The 18,742-nt window shown below is 36.6% G+C and overlaps 1 protein-coding gene across 1 annotated transcript in view; it reads left to right on the forward strand.

The window, feature by feature from the left end:
• frtz (WD repeat-containing and planar cell polarity effector protein fritz) overlaps window positions 1-18,742 on the forward strand; it is a 509,212-nt gene that overhangs the window by 473,007 nt on the left and 17,463 nt on the right. Inside the window, exon 16 of the mRNA XM_076182931.1 lies at window positions 120-1,008. Coding sequence (XP_076039046.1) covers window positions 120-1,008 — 889 coding nt within the window. The remainder of the gene's footprint in view (window positions 1-119; window positions 1,009-18,742) is intronic.

The raw sequence follows: 18,742 nt of genomic DNA on the forward strand, positions 1-18,742 counted from the left end.
TTCATCACTTTAATCTTTTGCACTTTTTTCATTGCTTAATAGATGGATGCAATGTGCCTTTCATGTGATATGAATTCATCATGAATATATTAATATGTGTTATTCTGGTTATGTTTCAGGCATCAACTGTTCAGTTGGCACCCCTGACAAGCTCCTCAGGAGTGAAAGTTGGAAGAAGTACTCTTTCTAGCTTTTTACCTGTTGGCCAAAATTTTCCTGCCCGCAAGGTCTGCCCTACTCCTAGGCAGTCCATGGGCTCTTCCTCAGGTATCCCTATTCCTAAACTTCCTGTGTTTGGATCTAATAATCATATCAACCCAAATCAGAATTCTACTGCTGTAAGTCACAATATCCAGCCCTCTCTCTCCAGCCATATCATGAATCCTATACCATCCAGTCCTAGTAGTCACCTGAACTCATTCCCCCAGGACATCCACCCTTCATTGTCTGGCCATAGCATTTTCCCCCCCACATCACCTACCCACAATGTCCATTCCTCATTACCCAACCAAAATGTTTCTTCCACTTCACCTATACATTGGGGTCACTCTACTTTCTCCTCTCCCTCTAGCCATGTTGTTTACCCAACATCACACATGCACAGTGTTCTCCCCACCCAACCCAACCTGCCCCCCCATAGTATTTATCCTGCTTCACCTTTTCACAGCATTCCATCCACCCTATCTAGTCATAATGTTCACCCCACCTTGCCTGTACATGACATTCATCCTATGCCATCCAGCCATATCTCTCATTCAGCCCAATCAAGCCACACCATGCCCCCAAGGCTCAGTGTGCATGGGGAACAAGATATTCCACCAGTCAGTACAGCTGCAGATGGCACTGTAACTATCAGCATTACACAGCCAGTATCTCGACTGCCTCAATCTGCCAGACAGCTATTCTTCTCATCTGACCCCAACGAAGAATTTGTGGACTCTGAAATGGTGTCTGTGTTTATTGATAAAGAAGGACTGGAGACTCAGTATAACAAAGGAGTTTTCCAAGGTCAGAAAATACTGTTACTCTATTTTATTTTATGGCTTTAAAGAATCTGGTGAGTGAATGTGACAAGGGACATGGAAATGTCAGAGAACATCTGCATTACTGTGTCAGTCAGTCTTCACTTTCTAAGGTTGTTGAAAGTTTGCAATTTTGCTTAATCCTTTTATAAGATGCACTAAAGGCTTTAATCACTGTGTGGTCTCTTCCTTGGGTTCTAAATTGTTAGTAATTTTGGATATGTTATTAACACTTGGTTCATGCAGAATATTGCTTTTCATGTTATTATTGCTTGTTCTGATTTATTTATTTATGTGTTTATCTATTTATTTGAGCACTGGGATTTTGATAATTGTAGATTTGCTGTTGTAATCTATATTAAGTTTGGAGGTGTTAAGACAAACAAGGTGGTGTTTTGTCATTTTATTCTTTCCATGTAGACTGATCTACATTCTCGGAGCATTGCCCAAGGTAAACTCTGACAGCTATTCACATGCATATGGTGGCTGTTGCCACAACAGGGACCTATATACAGTAGATTTTCTACTATCTACATCTGCTCTATGTCTATAATGTACAATGCACAGACTGAGTATGGACACTCAGTATTTATGCACAAGTGATTGATATGCAAGCAATGGAAACGTATGAAAAAATACATTGCTTGTGTGCTGATTTTGCAGTTGATAAAATCTGACACAGATGTTGAGCCGTTTGGGCCAGTTGAGATCAGATGCACTTGGCCCAAATTCCTGCTGTGAGGTCAAACACAATAGGTGGTCCCTTGGTAGTTTTCTGGAGATGTCAGATGTTCCATCCTGAACTAATGCATGCATGTGCACGAGTGTATGCTAGACATCTAAAAGACTGAATATTCCCTTCAATCATCATGCAATAGATGCTCAGCTCAGCTACCACTCACTGACCACAGTGAGATTAATGCTCAAGGATGATAAGAAGTAATACAAGAATTTTACAAGAATTTTGGCATGAAGATAAATACACATCTATCACATGTCACTGGAGAGGAAGTCTAGTGAATAAGTTCCAACTTAGCTCTTTTGTCACTTGGATCAAGGAAACGCCATGTTATTTTTGGAATGAGAAAGATGTGTAATCGAGTGACCAGTAAGGTGTAAAATCCAGTTTTTAGAAAAGTATAGTATAGCACAAAATGGAGGAAGGAAGAGAAAACAAAGGAATTAATGAACCAACGAAGAGAGAATTGGACATGAGTAGAGTGGAATTGCCACTGGGTGTGATACCGAAGAGGACGTGTCTAATTGACACCCCAAAGTCTACTCAAAGGAGGGAAAACAAAGTATTTTCTGGTTTTCAGAGAGAAAGGGGAGTAATAGGAAAAGTTATGGGTACAGAAAGAGAAACTAGGTATAGTAGTGTACTAAGGAATTGAAACATCAACAACTTGATGGAGGGATTAATAGATCTAAGAATTTATTATAGAGTCATGCATAAATAGATGACAAATTTATGTAAAACTAATGAGGAAATAATCGGAGAATTGAATGAGCTAAAAAGTGAACTAAGTATGATTAAAAGAGAAAAGAAAGAAAAACAAGGATAGAAACAAAAACAAAGAACTGAAGAAAGAGGTCAAAGAACAAATACAAGCAGTGACCGAAAAAGTGGGAGAATCAATCAGAGAGACAGATCTCCTTGAAATAAAAAATCAGTGGAAACAGGAATGTGAAAATCAGAAAATAACTTTCAAAGCAATAGTACAACAGCAGGTAGAGGAAAATGCAAAAGAAACGGTATTTAAAGTAATTGAAAAGGAAAACTGGGTGAGAGATAGTGGATAAAAGAAAAAATGCATTGTTTATGGTATCAAAGAAAAAAACAAGGTATACAAATACCAAGGAGTAAAAGAAGAGAAAGAAATTGCGAAGGAAATTCTGAAAGTAGTTCAGGACGAAGGCCAAGAATTAGATAAAGAAATTGATGAGATGCATAGAATGGGCACATACTCTAGAGAAAAATCTATAGGCCATTGAAAATCAAACTAAGGACTCAGATGATAGCTGAAGAGATACTATCGAAAGCAACAATACTAGCTAACAGTGAAAATTACAAAAATGTGTGGATAAAAAAGGAAATGAACCATGAGGAAAGATAAGGCACTAAGAAACTAAGTAAATGAAAAAAAAAAAACAAGAATGGAGAAAAAAAAATGTGAGAGTACTGGATATGAGACTAAGAAAATGGTGCATCAGAAAAAGTAAATGTAAACCAAAAAAGAGAAGTAAAGAAAAAATTAAAGATGTCATACACAAACATGGACAGTACGATTTCTGGAATAAATGAATTAAACGACTATTTGTTAATAGAGAAACCAGACATAATGGGAATTGTGGAGACAAAATTGAAAGGTCCTCTATCATCAAGTATGGTGGGACAAGGTCTATACAACCCTTGGGCAAAAGATAGAATGGATAAATGGGGGAGGAGTCATATTATTGACTAGAAAGGGCTTAAATGTGACAAAGATAACAGAAGGAAAATATAATGTGGAAATTATTATGATTAAAGTTGTGAATAGTAATATTAAAAGTAGAAATTTTATAGTAGTGTATGTGCCCCCAAAACACAGGCTTGGTCTGATAGTGATCATTCCAAATTACTTGAAGACACAAAGAATGCATTATTTGAGTTACTGATAGATGGAGAAAACATAATAATTATGGATGACTTTAATGCAAAGGAAAGAAATTGGATAGAAATGAGAGTAAAAGGTGGAGAGGAACTCTGGGGCAACACTCTACTGGATATGACCATTAATTATACATTAAACTTAATGGGTCAAGGAAAATACTAGACATAGAAACAACAAAGAACCATCAAGACTAGACTTAATATTCACAGCTGAGCCTGAAATCATGGACAAAATAAATTACAAGACACCAATTGGGAAAAGTGACCACATACTAATAGAGTTTTAACTAACATATGAGCAAAGACTGTCCAAATTGAATCTACCAACTTCGGAACAAAGAAGAGAAAGAGGAGATTTGCTGACTGTCTACAGAATAATGAAAGGAATGGAAGTTTTAGACAGAAACGACTTGTTAGTGTGGGACAATGGTAAAACGAGACACGGAAAAAAACTGAAAAAGGACAGTTATAGAAAAACTTGAAAAGGAACAGCTTCCCACACAGAGCGATAGATACATGGAACAAATTAGACAATGAAACAGTGTGTGTAAACACTATACAAGATTTTAAGATAAAACTTGATGCGGAGAGATACAAAGACAGGTCACCACGAGCATAGCTCCCTTCCCATATATTATTACAACTAGGTAAATACTACTCTCATTTTTCTTCTATGCAAGAAGACTTCCATCCCTCCTATGATTTCCAGTTTTCTTAATATATTTGTGTGTGTGTGGCACTTTGTAAAAAAAAAAATTGTGGGTCTAGGAAAGCGCAATCAGCCCATCCAACCTTTTCCTGTATTATATCTAGTAGTCTTGAGTAAAAACAGATCAAATTTGTGGCACATGATCCTCCCTGTCTAAATATGAATTGTCTCTGATTTAGTATATTGTTCTCTTCCAGATGTTTTATCCATCCACATTTTATAACTTTTTCACAAATTTTGGCCACTGTGTTTGTAATAGAAACCAGTCTGTAATTTGTTGGGTATTCCTTGTTTCCTCCTTTATATATTGGTACAATATCGGCATTTTTCCAGTCTTCTGGTATTTTTCCTTCTTTAAGTGAGCAACTTATATATTTTGTCTTTTTGTTCCTTACATTCTTTTAATAACTAGTTTGTGATTCCATCTGGGCTGAGGAATTTCCTGACATCAAGGTTTGTTATTTGGTCCGTTATTTCTTTTCGGGTTATTTCCCTCTTGGGGGTGGGGTGGAGGGATTTCACTCCTCCCCCTTCATTCCAATGTTGTACATTTTTTTTTCTAGTGAAAACTGACTTGAAGTGACTTCAGCTATTTATGTATCTTCTGTGTATTCCATATTCCCTTGACATAGTTTCACTGTTACCTGTTTGTTTTTTAGTTTACAGTTCACATGTCTATAGAATAGTGTTGGCTGATCCTTACATTTTTCTATTACGTCTTTTTCATAGTCTCTTTTTTTCCTCCCTGCATATTTTTACATATTCCTTTGATATATATTTGCCACCTAGATTTTTTTTTGTCTTTTTTCAATCATTTCCAAGCTTTATCTCTTCTAATGCTTCACTGCACTTATTAAACCAGCACTTAATATGCACCTTTTCCTGTTTTTATTTTGGTACATATTTATCGTCTCCATTATATATTTCAATCAGAACCATCCATTTTTCTTCCACTTGTGTTTCTTCATTATAGAGTTTTTCCCAACTTGCTTTTTGAAAAAATATTCTAAGGTTCTTAGAGTTTTACTATACATTAGTCTCCCTTTTCTGTATTTCTCATTTCTCTCTATATATATTTCCTCCTTTAGTTCTAACTCAATATAAGGTCACTCTTCCCAATTTGTGTCTTGTATTAAATTCTATCCACAATTTCAGGTTCTGACATAAATAATAAATCTAGTCTGAATGGTCTTTCATTATTTCTATATCTGGTATTTTCTTCTACCCATTGTGTCATTGTATGTTCTATAGTCATGTCAAGTAATACATTTCCCCATAAATCCTCTCCACCTTTCACTGTCATCTCTTCCCAACAGATTTCTTTGCAGTTAAAGTCTCCCATAAGTACTATGTTACCTCCATCTTTCAGCATCTCATTTTAAAATAATCTCTCTCCAAGACCCCATTATAGGGGCACATAAATCACCACAAAATTTCTATTTTTCATGTCACTATCATCAATTCTTATGATCATTTCCACCCTGTTCTCTCCATTTGTAGCTTTTGGTTAAGTACAGCCAAAATAGCTACTTTGGAAGCATCACATTCGACTTCAAAGGGCAAGTTTTCATCCACAGAGTATAACGTTGTTCTTTCAAGCTCTAACTTCAGCAGACTGAAAGCCTGTAAAGTTTCTTTATCTAAAGGAAACTTCTTTACACTCACTAATGGTCTTATTTTGGTCGAAAAATCTTGCATCCATTTGGCATAGTAAGCAAACATACCCAGGGCTCTTTTTAAAGATCCCCATCTTGTGGAGGGTGGGAGTTCCTGTAGTGGACGAAGCCTCTCAGGATCAGGTTTTATAATCCCATTTCCTACACAGTAACCAAGGATATTAATTGAGCGAACAGACTTAATAGTTTTAGAGGTATTGAGGGTTAAATTTCTGTTATTGACGACTTCAAGAAAGTCTTGTATACTATGATCATGTTCTTCTTGAGTGCGGCCAGTGATAGTTATATTGTCAAGATATGGAAATGCACATTGTAAGTTTTCTTCTTTCACAAGCTTATCCATGGTTCGTTGAAAGACAGCTACTCCATTTTTCACTCCGAACGGAACCCCTACAGAATTGATACAGACGTCCATTGGCCTCAAAGGCTGTGTATTTCTTGTCCGATTCTTTCAGCCTTTTTAAGGCACCGAAGGAAGTGCTTATAGGTGAACGTGTCATAAAAGTTGTTCGATTTCTCTGGTGAAATTATGTATACTTACTCTATTGGAAAGAGTATTATTGCATACTAAATTGTTTTAGTAACATGTATATGTTACATGTAGTTAATTTTTTTGTTTTTTCCATGATGGTATCTGCGATCATTGAAGTATCCATAGGCATAGGTAATCAGCCTACTATGTAGGAAATGAAAGATTAGAGTCTTGGGAACAACTTCACAAAATTAAATTTCCTCTTACTCTCTTTAATTTTTTTATGATTTTTTCATTTTGAATAGTAGAAACTTCAGTGAAAATCTGCAAGGATAAATGAAAAAAAAAATTAAGTTACAGTTTCCTTTATTTTTTTCTTGCCAAATTAAAGAATGACTATTTCTCTTCACAAATTCGAAAGAATGAATAAAATCGGACAAAAAGAAACAGAGATATGGCTATTTAAATAACAAAAACATTAACTTTTCAGGAGAGGCATTTAAAGTTTAAAAGGAGTGCACCGGCATTTAAAATCCTCCGGCCTCTAACTCACTCGTGTACAACTTACTTTCTCATGCAACTTATGCTATCGAAAATTTGACTTTATTTCAGTATATAGAATGTTTTTTCATGCAATAGGGTTGCCAATGTCGCGTGCATGACTCGTAGGCTGACTGTTATGCAGCAGAGTGACATCGTTTCTCTTCCAGCTTTGAAAAGACACTTGAGATGGGTGACTGGTGATTTAGGGTCGGGCAAGTTGCCAGATATCTCCATAAATATTAATTACAGTAAAAACGGAACTGGCTTTCAAAATTTTTACTTTATTTCAATATACAGAATGTTTTTTCATGCAATGGGGTTGCCAGAGGTCACCAAAAATGTATCTATTTTATTTTATATATAAGAAAAGAAATGGAATTGAGCTGTAATATTTAGTTGAAGTGTTACCACCATCATAGAGAATCTTTTGAAATGTTTGCCTAAAATTCGTTAATTTTCCAGAATTTTTCGTATTTTCGCGCATCACGGGCCCTTAATTCAAAAGTTTGAGAACACATGGTATGTTGATAGTTCATTCACCCTAGTGTTGATTCTTGGCAATGGAAAAGCATCTAGCTCTGTGTGTAGATTCACAGTTTGTAAGTAATCCACACACATCCTTTTCTTATGTCGATTCATTGGATCCTTCACCACAACAACTTGGGCCCTCCATGGGGATAAGTTATTTTCAATAATACCCTCAGCTAGTAGACCGTTTATTTCCATTTCAATGAATTCTCTGTCATCTTTACTATAACATCTCGACTTAGTGACTATGGGCTTACAGTTAGGTGACAAATATTGAAAAAGAGAAGGCTCATCTACAGCAGCAGCTACCAGAGAACAATACGAGTCAGTATCAGGTAATTTGAGTATAGGTTTTGGTCCACCATATTCAATGACTATACTCTGGTGCTGTTTTTGGAAATCCTGACTAAGCAGTACCCCACAGCACAAATCTTTCATCAGTGCAAGACGAGTGGAAGGATAAGTTTGTTTATTAAGATGTAGCATTAAGTCAACTACTACATAACCATGAGAGTTAGTGTGTAATGACTTCTGAGCTAAAGTGACATCTTTACCTGTTCGATGTATTAGAAGTTTCAAGTCCTATGCAATTTTCTCATCTATGTAACTGTCATCACTCAGGAATCGACAAGTGTCGATAACTTTCGTCCATTGATGGTTGTTGAGGAGGCCGCTAGATGGAGGCTCTGAGGGAAAGTGGTACCAGAGATGGTGGCAAGGACCGAAGGTTGGGAAGAGTCAAACATAGTAGCTGTAGGGGTCTTACCTGAAGGTGCCGGCACCTTGTACATACACACATGAGCGAAATGACCTTGCTTACCACACTTATTGCAGGTAGCATTTCAAGCGGGACAAGTAATATGCTTATGGTGTAGTCCTCCACAAAAATAACACCTACTCTTCATGGATAGGGTGGCTGCCAATACTGAAACTTCAGCAGTTATCACACAATCCATAGACATAGGTTTATTCTTCACAGTATCCTCCCAAGTCTGAGTACGATCAGGGGTCATCACAGCGGCGCTGTGCACAAACTGAGGAGTTACGGGACCGTAAGAGCTGGCATTGCATTGAGCTAAGTCTAAAGAATAAGCTTGATCATAAGCAGCCTGTAAATCTAAAGTCTTGTTTTCCAAGAGACGTTGGCGAATCAAAGGTGAGGTTAGACCATTAATAAAGGCATCCCTAATTAACTCTTCCTTGTACTGTTTGGCACTAACTGCCTTTAGGTTACAATCCTTACCTAACTTATGTAGCTCTCTCAAAAACTCATCTAAGGATTCACCGGGCTTTTGTTGACGAGGTACGAGTAAATGCCTAGTGAATATTTCATTGGGTGTCTTTACACACAATTTCTGTAGAATAGAATGGCCGAATCATAATTAGTACATTTCTCAATGTATTCGTAAACATTATGACTAACACAGTTCACAAGAGTTCTTAGTTTGTCAGGTGCATTTTCTCCACACTTTTGTATGAAGTTGGAGAAGGTTTTATACCAGTGCCTCCACTCTTGCATTGCAGTTGAAGAGCTGGGGTCCAGATCCAGACAAGCTAGCTTTAATAGCTTCTCCATGTTCTAGTTGATTAAATTGTCATAATAATAAGACTTGTTAGTTACTCCCAAGCTTTAATCAACTAGAACACCTGGAAATAAATTACAAAATATAGCTTACACAATTATATATATAATGAACATATAGGACTCATCATATGAGTAGACCACATAATTGAACAAGTAAAAGGAAAGGAAGCAACTAACGTGGAGAGCCACGACTGTTGTTCTAACCGGTCCCAGACAGAATGTGACGATGTAGCCAGACAGCTTCGTCTAATGGTTACAAAGTATGATGCGCAACCAGACAAACGATGTAACCAGACAGACAGAGTATGACGCGCAAACAAACAAACGATTCAAAGTTCAATGACAAAATATGACACATATAAACAAAATTTTTGGAGAAACTTATAATTTAATGAGAACAATCAAAGTGGCATTTACATACCTGGATGAAGAAATGGTGAAGAAAATACTAGTCACTATGATAAGACCAAGATTGGAGTATGCAGTGACAACCAGGTCACCATGTACAAAAAATGTATAACAAAACTTGAAAGAATACAAAGAGCAATTACAAAATTGGCACCAACACTCTCAGAACTATCATATGAAGAGAGACTAGCAAAACTTGAGCTACAGACATTAGAGCAAAGAAGAGAGAGAGGAGACTTTATAACTATTTATAGAATCATGAAAGGCATAGAAACTATTGATAGAGAGGATCTAATCAAATGGGATAGTAGAGATACAAGAGGACACAGAAAGAAAATCAAGAAAGACAGTTATAGAAGAGAACTAAAAAAGAACAGCTTTCCCTACAGGGTAATAGACATTTGGAACAAGTTAGAAGAGAAATTGTGTGTGCAAAAACGATACACAAATTTAAAAATAGTCTAGATAAAATGAGATATCAAGACGGGACACCACGAGCATAGCTCCCCTTCTCGTAGAATACAACTTGGTAAATACAGCACCCTACTGGAGATGACTATCGAGCATACACTAACACAATGGGTTAAGACAACACTAGATATAGAAATAATGAAGAACCATCAAAACTAGACCTAATATTAACATATGAACTGGAAATTGTAAACAAAATGGTGTATGAAACACCTATTGGAAAAAGTGACCACATACTAATAGACTTAGAATGAAAAGATCAGTATAATATAGACAGAAATGATAAACTTAGAGAAGGTAGATTTATGTACAACAAAACTGACTTTGAAAAACTAAGGCAATTTTTCCAAAATGCATATTGGGATAGGTTCACAAAAGAGGAAACAAATATGGAAGACAAGTGGAACATATTTACAGAGAATTACAAAAAGGGAGTTAATAAATATGTACCAATAAAGAAGCATAAAGAGATATACATAAAATGTTGGTTTAAAAAAATATGCAGTGAGGCTAAAGCCAGGAGAGATAAAGCCTGGAAAAAATGGAAGAAAGACAGAAAAATATCCAAATGGCAAACATATAAAGTACTTAGAAACGAATATGTAAACATATGCAGGAAAGAAAAAAAGAATATGAAAGGGATATTATAGACAAATGTTAGGATAAACCGAAACTCTTTTACAGATATGTAAATGACAAAATAAAGGACAAGCATGACATAGTAAAACTACGTGAAGGTGATAAGGAATACACAGATGATACAGAGATGGCAGATGTTATGATCAGACATTTCAAGTCTGTTTTTACAATCGAGAACTCTCAACCCTGGGAGGATGACCAGTTAGAAAGTTCACCCATGATGAAGGAAATAACAATAACTCAGAAGGAAATAAGAGATCAAATAAAAAGCCTGGATGTCAGAAAATTGCACGGACCAGATGAAATCGCAAATTGGATATTAAAAGAGTGCATAGACGAACTGACAGATAAAATACATAAGATAATAGACTTCTCATTAAAAGAGTGAAAGTTACCATAAGATTGGAAAGATGCAAACATAGCGCCAATACATAAAGGAGGAAACAGGGAAGATCCTACAAACTTTAGACCGGTGTCCCTCACTAGTACAATAGCTAAAATATGTGAAAAGGTCATCAGAAGCAGATGGATCAAACATTTGGAAGAAAACAATATAATAAACCCCAAACAATTTGGTTTTAGAAGTGGAAGATTGTGCACCACAAACCTAATATACTTTTACTCAAGACTGATTGAAATACAGTGAGACCTCTCATTAACGGACGTTTATTAGCTGTGTTTGCGGTGTTTTCGCTATGTTTTCGGTGTTTTTGGTGCTGTTGTTTAGTGCGTGTAATCACTATGCCACCCAAAAACCACTCCAAATCAATGGATTATTCACATCAATGGACACCGTTACCCCCTTTTTAGTCCGTTAATGAGAGGTACTGCTGTAATACAAGAAAGAGATGGTTGGGCGGACTGCGCCTTCCTGGATCTGCAAAAGGCTTTTGACAAGGTACCACACAAAAAATTAATAAACAAAATTGAAAAAATAGGAATTGAAGGCAGGCTGTTGGAATGGATGAAGGACTTTCTAAATGGAAGATGAGAGTGAGAGATAAAAACTTGAAATGGGAAGAATTAAAAAGTGGCATACCTCAGGGCTCTGTTTTGGCTCCCTTAATGTTTGCCATATACATAAATGATATGGACAAAGGAGTGAATTGTTAAATGAACTTCTTTGCTGATGATGCTAAATTGCTCAAGAGAGTGAAAACAGAAGAAGATTGCAGATCGTTACAAGATGACTTATAAAGAGTATGGGAATGGAGTGAGAAATACAAAATGGATTTCAACATCAAGAAATGTAGCATAATGGAGTTCGGAAAAGGCAAAAATAGAGTTTTGGGAAAATATATGATTGGAGACAAAGAAGTAAAAAGAAAGTTAACTCAGAGAGGGACCTAGGAATAATCATCTCAAGTGACTTGACACCTGACAAACATGTAAAGAAGATATTTGGAGAGTCTTACAATTTGTTTAGGTCAATGAAGGTGGCAATCGACTACATGGATGAAGAGATGGTTAAGAAATTAATTGTTACATTGATAAGACTGAAACTAGAATATGGTATATCAATGTGGGCACCTAGCACAAAGAAAAACACAAAGAAATTAGAAAGAATCCAAAGAGGAGCGACTAAGATGGCACCTACACTATCAAATTTGACATACAAACAAAGATTGGAGAAATTACAACTGACAACGTTAGAGCAGAGAAGGGAGAGAGACTATTTGTTGACCATTTTCAGAATTATGAAAGGAATGGAAGTTCTTGATAGAGATGACCTATTAAAATGGGACCAAAGAGAAACAAGAAGACACACAAAGAAACTAAAGAAAGACAGCTACAGAAGAGATCTAAAAATGAACAGTTTCCCACACAGAGTGATTGACATCTGGAACAAATTGAACAGTGAAACAGTTAATGCCAGAACTATACATGAATTCAAAAGCAAACTGGATGTGAAGAGATACAAAAACGGGTCAAAACGAGCATAGCTCTAATCCTGTAAAATACAACTAGGTAAAAATACACACACACACAATGATAAGATCAATGAAAGTGGCCTTTGACTACATGGACGAGGAAATGGTGAAGAAAATCCTAGTTACACTGATAAGACCAAAATTAGAGTATGCAGCATCACTATGGACACCCAGTAAAAAAATAAAAGCATAAACTAGAAAGAATTCAAAGAGCACTAACAAAGATGGCACAAACACTCAGCGTGTTGACATATTGAACAAAGATTGGGCAAACTAAACTTATTAACTCCGGAGCAAAGAAGAGAAAGAGGCGATTTGATATCCATATATAGAATTATGAAAGGGATGGAAATCCTTGACAGGGATGATCTACTTAAATGGAACAGAAGAAATACAAGGGGACACAAGAAGAAACTTAAGGACAGTTACAGAAGAGATCTGAAAAAGAATAGCTTTTAACATAGAGTGATAGATACATGGAATAAATTGAAAGAGAAAACAGTGAGTGCTAATACTATACATGACTTTAAGAACGAACTGGATGTGGAAAGATACAACTGCAGGTCCCTACAAGCATAGCTTTTCTCCTGCTAAATACAACTAGGTAAATACATACACACATAGATGGAATAACTTCAGGAATGAATGAATTAAATTATTATCTGGACTTAGAAAAATCAGACATAATGGGAATAGTGGAAACTATATTAAAGTGTACTCTACCACCCAACACTGTGGGACAAGATTTATACAATTGTTGGACAAAGAATAGAAAGGATAAACAGGGTGGCAGAGTATTAATTTTGACTAATAAAGATTTAAATGTAACAAAAATAACTGAAGGAAAAAATAATGTAGAATCAATTATGATGCAAACATATGAAGAGTAGAAAATTTGTAGTGGTGTATGTGCCCCCCAAAACACAATCCTGGATAGAAAGTGATCATTCCAAAATATTAGAAGATACAAAATACGAATTAACTTATATACTGAAGGACAGAGGAAATATAGTAATTATGGGTGACTTTAATTCAAAAGAAATATGTTGGGAGTAAATGACAGTGAAGGGTGGAGATGACTCAGTGGATAAGGGAAAATACCAGATACAGAGGTAATGAAGAACTATCAAGGCTGGATTTAATACATACGACAGAGCCTGAAATTGTTGACAAAATTTATTACAAAACTCCGATAGGAAAGAGTGACCATGTACTAATAGAATTTGAGTTGAAAGAGCAAATGGATCAAAGCAGAAATGATAAACATAGAATAGGAAGACTAATGTACAACAAAAATTTTGAGAAACTAAAAAAATTATTTTGCAACGTGAACTGTGGAAAAATTCCTAAATGAAGAAACAGGGATGGAAGAGAAATGGAATATACTAAGAGAGATTTATAATGAGGGAGTAAATAAATACATACCACAACAAAAAAAGGAAAGAACATACATAAAGGGCTGGTAAAACAAAAAATGTAGTGAGGCTAAGGATAAAAGAGATGAAGCTTGGAAGAAATGGAAAAAAGACAAGAAAACAAGCCAATGGCTAATGTACATCAAACTAAGAAATGATTATGTAAAAATACACAGAGATGAAAAGAAAAACTACGAAAAAAAGAAAATAGAAAATTGCAAGGAAGAACCCAAACTATTTTACAGGTATGTAAATGGCAAACTGAAGAATAAATGAGAAATAGAAAAGCTGCGCCAAGGTAAATACGAATATACAGAAGAAATGGAAATGGCTGAAATTATTAACAACCACTTCAAATCAGTTTTCACAATAGAAAACTCACCTAACTCTGAGGAAATAGAGAGGTATTCCCCTTAATGAAAGAAATAATTGTAACACAGAAGGAAATCAGTGACCAAATCAAAACCCTTATCGTCAGAAAATCACATTGTCCAGACAGAATTGCAAATTGGATACTGAAAGAATGCATGGAGGAATTAACAGATAAAATATACAATATAATTAGATCTTCACTCCAAGAAGGAAAAGTGCCACAGGACTGGAAGAATGCAAACATTGTACCGATTTATAAGGGAGGAAACAAGGAAGATCCATCAAATTACAGACCGGTCTCCCTGACAAGCACAGTGGCAAAAATTTGCAAAAAGGTAATAAAAAATAGATGGGTTAAACATTTGGAAGAAAAAACCATACCAAATCCAAATCAAATTGGATTCAGACAAGGAAGATCATGTACAACAAACTTGATCTGCTTGATCAGTTGTATCTTTCTGGAACTACAAAAGGCATTTGATAAGGTACTACACAAGAAACTAATAAGGACGATAGAATAGATAGAATCAATAGGTGGCATCAGAGGAAAATTATTGGAATGGATGAAAGACTTCCTGACTGGGAGGAAAATGTGAGTAGTAATTAGAGATAAATTCTCAAATTGGGAAGAAATGATAAGTGGTGTCCCGCAGAGATCAGCACTGGCCCCGATCATGTTTGCCATATACATGAATGGCATGGATGAAGGAGTAGAGTGTTATATGAATTTCTTTGCAGACAATGCAAAAATACTAAAGAAAGTAAGAACAGAGGAGGATTGCAACTCATTACAACAAGACTTGGACAAGATCTGGAAACGGACTCAAAAATGGGAAGTGAAATTCAATATCAAGAAATGTAGTATAATGGAATTTGGAAAAGTAAAAACAGAATATCAAGAGAATAAAAAATTGGTCAAAAAGAGGTCAAAAAAGTAAACTCAGAAAAAGACCTTGGAGTGATGATCAGCAAAGACATGACACCAGAAAAGCATATTAAAAAAAATAGTCAGAGAAACCTACAATTTATTGAGGTCAATAAAAGTGGCATTTGTCTATTTGGATGAGGAAATTAAAAAAAAATTGTAACTACACTAATAAGACCAAAATTCGAGTACACAGCAACACTATGGACACCCAGTACCAAAAAGAATATAAAGAAATTAGAATGCAAAGAGCAACAACAAAACTGGCACCAACTCTTTCCAAAATGACATATGAACAAAGACTGTTGAAATTAGAATTACCAACTCTGGGGCAAAGGGAGAGGAGACCTGTTATCTATAGAATTATGAAAGGAATAGAAATCTTAGATAAGAATGATTTATTGAAATGGGACATTGAAAAAGAAGAGGACATGAAAAGAAACTCTAAAAAGATAATTACAGAAGAGATCTGAAAAAAAAAAAAAAAAATAGCTTCCCACACAGAGTGATAGATACCTGGAACAAATTGGACAAAGAAACAGTGTGTGCAAACACTACTCAAGATTTTAAGAAAAAACTTGATGCTGAGAGATACAAAGACGGGGCACCACGAGCATAGCTCCCTTCCCATAATATACAACTAGGTGAATACAGCTAGAGTGTGCAAACACAATACAAGAATTTAGGAACAAACTTGATCTTGCGAGACACAAAAATTGGTCACTACGAGCATAGCTCCCCTTCCCGTATAATACAACTAGGTAAATACAAAGAGAGCTCTGAAGCGTTAAGCAGTGCTTTGTTGACAGACGAATTTGGAACCGGTCCTAGTTGTGTTTACTAAAACAAGAAGGGAGAAGTGTACTACGAGTGACCAAATGTGTAACTGTCTTTGTGTATTTTTTCTTGGTCAGTTACCCCAAAAATGGAAGAAAAAATGGCAACCCAAGGGATAAAGACCCCCCCCGAGGCCCAGTACTTAGATGTAGTGGGGGGGCTTCTGTGTAGAAAGGACAGGCTGAGCTGTGCCAGTCAGGTGCAGCCATACTGGAGATGTCAGCCCTAAGCTACCAGACGAAAACTGAGCCTTTTTTTTTTTTTTTTTTGTGGTAGTGAATAGGTAGGGGGTCCCTCACCCTTTTCCTTTGTGAATTCCCCTATCCCTACCCTTCATATTTGCTACCCTACTCTCCTTTTTCACCATCTTTCTCTAATACTTGTTAAGGAAGGTTCTGGTATCTTGGTGCCTCCCAAGCTACATGTCTGAACCCAGTCAAGTGGGGATGTATACCGCGAGGTCACTACTCCCTGCGAGGGCCGAAAGCCCACCGACTGGGGAATGCATGTTTGTGAGGTAGGTACTAGGCTGCCGACTTCCTTTCTCCCTATCCAGTACACATGCAGAGTGACTACGCCGGACCCATCCTAAATGGGACAAAACAAAAGAGGACAAACCCCGGGTTGACAAAGTCTCTAACTCACCTCCGAGACCCTGCATGTGTAAATAGTCGTTTCTGGAACCTCCCGACTCTGCAGAGACTTTTCTTTTATTGCTTGAGGCATCAGGCAACTGCAGTATCTTCTTCCATGCATTTATCTTTCTTTCTGAATATATGGTGTGGCCTCATAAATATACACGATCATGGCGGCTGTCCAAACTGAATATTCTAAACCTCCACCACTACCTGATCCTCCTCCTAAACCCCCCAATCCCTCTCCTAATATTGCCAATCCTAATGTTGATGCTATTGACTCAGCAAAAGTAAAACTCCCAGTTGATGACTCCGGCTTGAAAAAGGACTAAGGTAAAAATACTAAGACTTCATTGACAGATAATTCTGTAGCCCAGGAACTTACAATTAGAATGGATTCTGAAGTGATGAAAACATCTTTAGATACTCAGAAACCAATAAATAGCTCAAATACTGCCCCTAATAGTCATAGAATCTTGCATCTAAAATATGTCTCTCTTGATAAGAGTTATACAGACTTGTATGAAAAGTTCCGTAAATTTGGACAAATTAAAGAGATCAGGGTTAAACTAACTGACAGCTTGGCTAGTCTGGATCTCATTTTTTTCGAATCAGGATGCAGCTGCTGCCTGCTTGGATTATAATAATTGCAATGAAAATGAATCCTCGGCCCAACTTGTTGCTAGAGTGCCACCTAACCTGGATATCTTTAATCCAGAAAACCCGTTAGAGGAAAGGAAGGAAAGTGTGCAGAGGCCTCCCAATCCAGCTAAGTGGCTTATTATCACTCTTGCAAAGGAACATGGTAACTTGTTTGAGTTTAGAAGATTCTTGAAGAGTCACCTTGGCTCTGGTAATTTGACTAACTCGCAGGTATCACGATTTGGAAGAAATTCCTTCTTAATTCATGTAAAATCTTATGAACAAGCTGCCATGGTGCTTAACTTGAAACAGAAATCCGACATTAAAGAAGTTAAACCCCATTATACCTTTAGTTATGCCAAAGGGGTAATTTTTTATAGAGATATGTATGACTTTGAGGAAGAAGAAATTTTAGAAATGTGCCCAACTAATGTTTGGAAGGTTGCTAGAATCCCTCGTTCTTCTATGATTATCCTAAGTTTTTGTGGTGAAGATCTACCTCATTATGTAGAGATAGAAAAAGAGATAGTTTATGTGAAGCAGTTTAAGCCCTGTCCCCTTCAGTGCTTTAACTGCTATGGGTTTGGCCATCCTTCCCGCAGATGTGCAAGGGACAAACTATGTTTGATATGTGCTCAGCCTGAACATGGGGATTGTTCCCGCCCAACAGTTTGTATAAATTGTAAAGAGCATGATGCCAGAGATAAGAACTGTGTAATTTATAAGAAGGAACAGGAAATACTAAAAGCTCATGCAGAACATATAAGTGTAGGACATGCTAAAAGACTATTAAGTAATTCCAAAAGATACAGTGATGTTGTTAAAACAAATAGTAAAGTGGATCAACCAACTGTAGAATGCAATAGAAATAAAAATGCCAATATGAATTCTTTTGTTAACACTGAACCCAAGCCTCAGTGTAAAATTGTCACTATGAAATCTAATGGTCTTTCTTCTCAACTAGGAATTTCTAATACTTCTGAAGCCTCCTGTGTGGATGTTTCCTCACCCCTTGTTGAAGGGGTGTCCCCTGCCCCATCTGGAGGGGCACCTAAGGTGTCTATTGTAGAAACCTCACAGGCTTCTTCTAATGAAGCCTCTTCTCAGGCAATCTCTCTTCCAGACCTGGGGGACTCCCCAGTAGAGGGATTGCTGACTAGTGTGCCTCACTCGGTAGAGGTGCACAGAAGCAATGAGGATCAACCAAATGCTGAACCCAAGCCTCAACGTGAAAGAGTCACTACTAGACCTAATCGTTCTTCTCCACAACTTGGAAATT

Source organism: Oratosquilla oratoria, unplaced genomic scaffold (assembly GCF_046742065.1).
Source record: "Oratosquilla oratoria isolate Oo_2021 unplaced genomic scaffold, ASM4674206v1 SCAFFOLD98, whole genome shotgun sequence".
Taxonomy (NCBI): Eukaryota; Metazoa; Arthropoda; class Malacostraca; order Stomatopoda; family Squillidae; genus Oratosquilla; species Oratosquilla oratoria.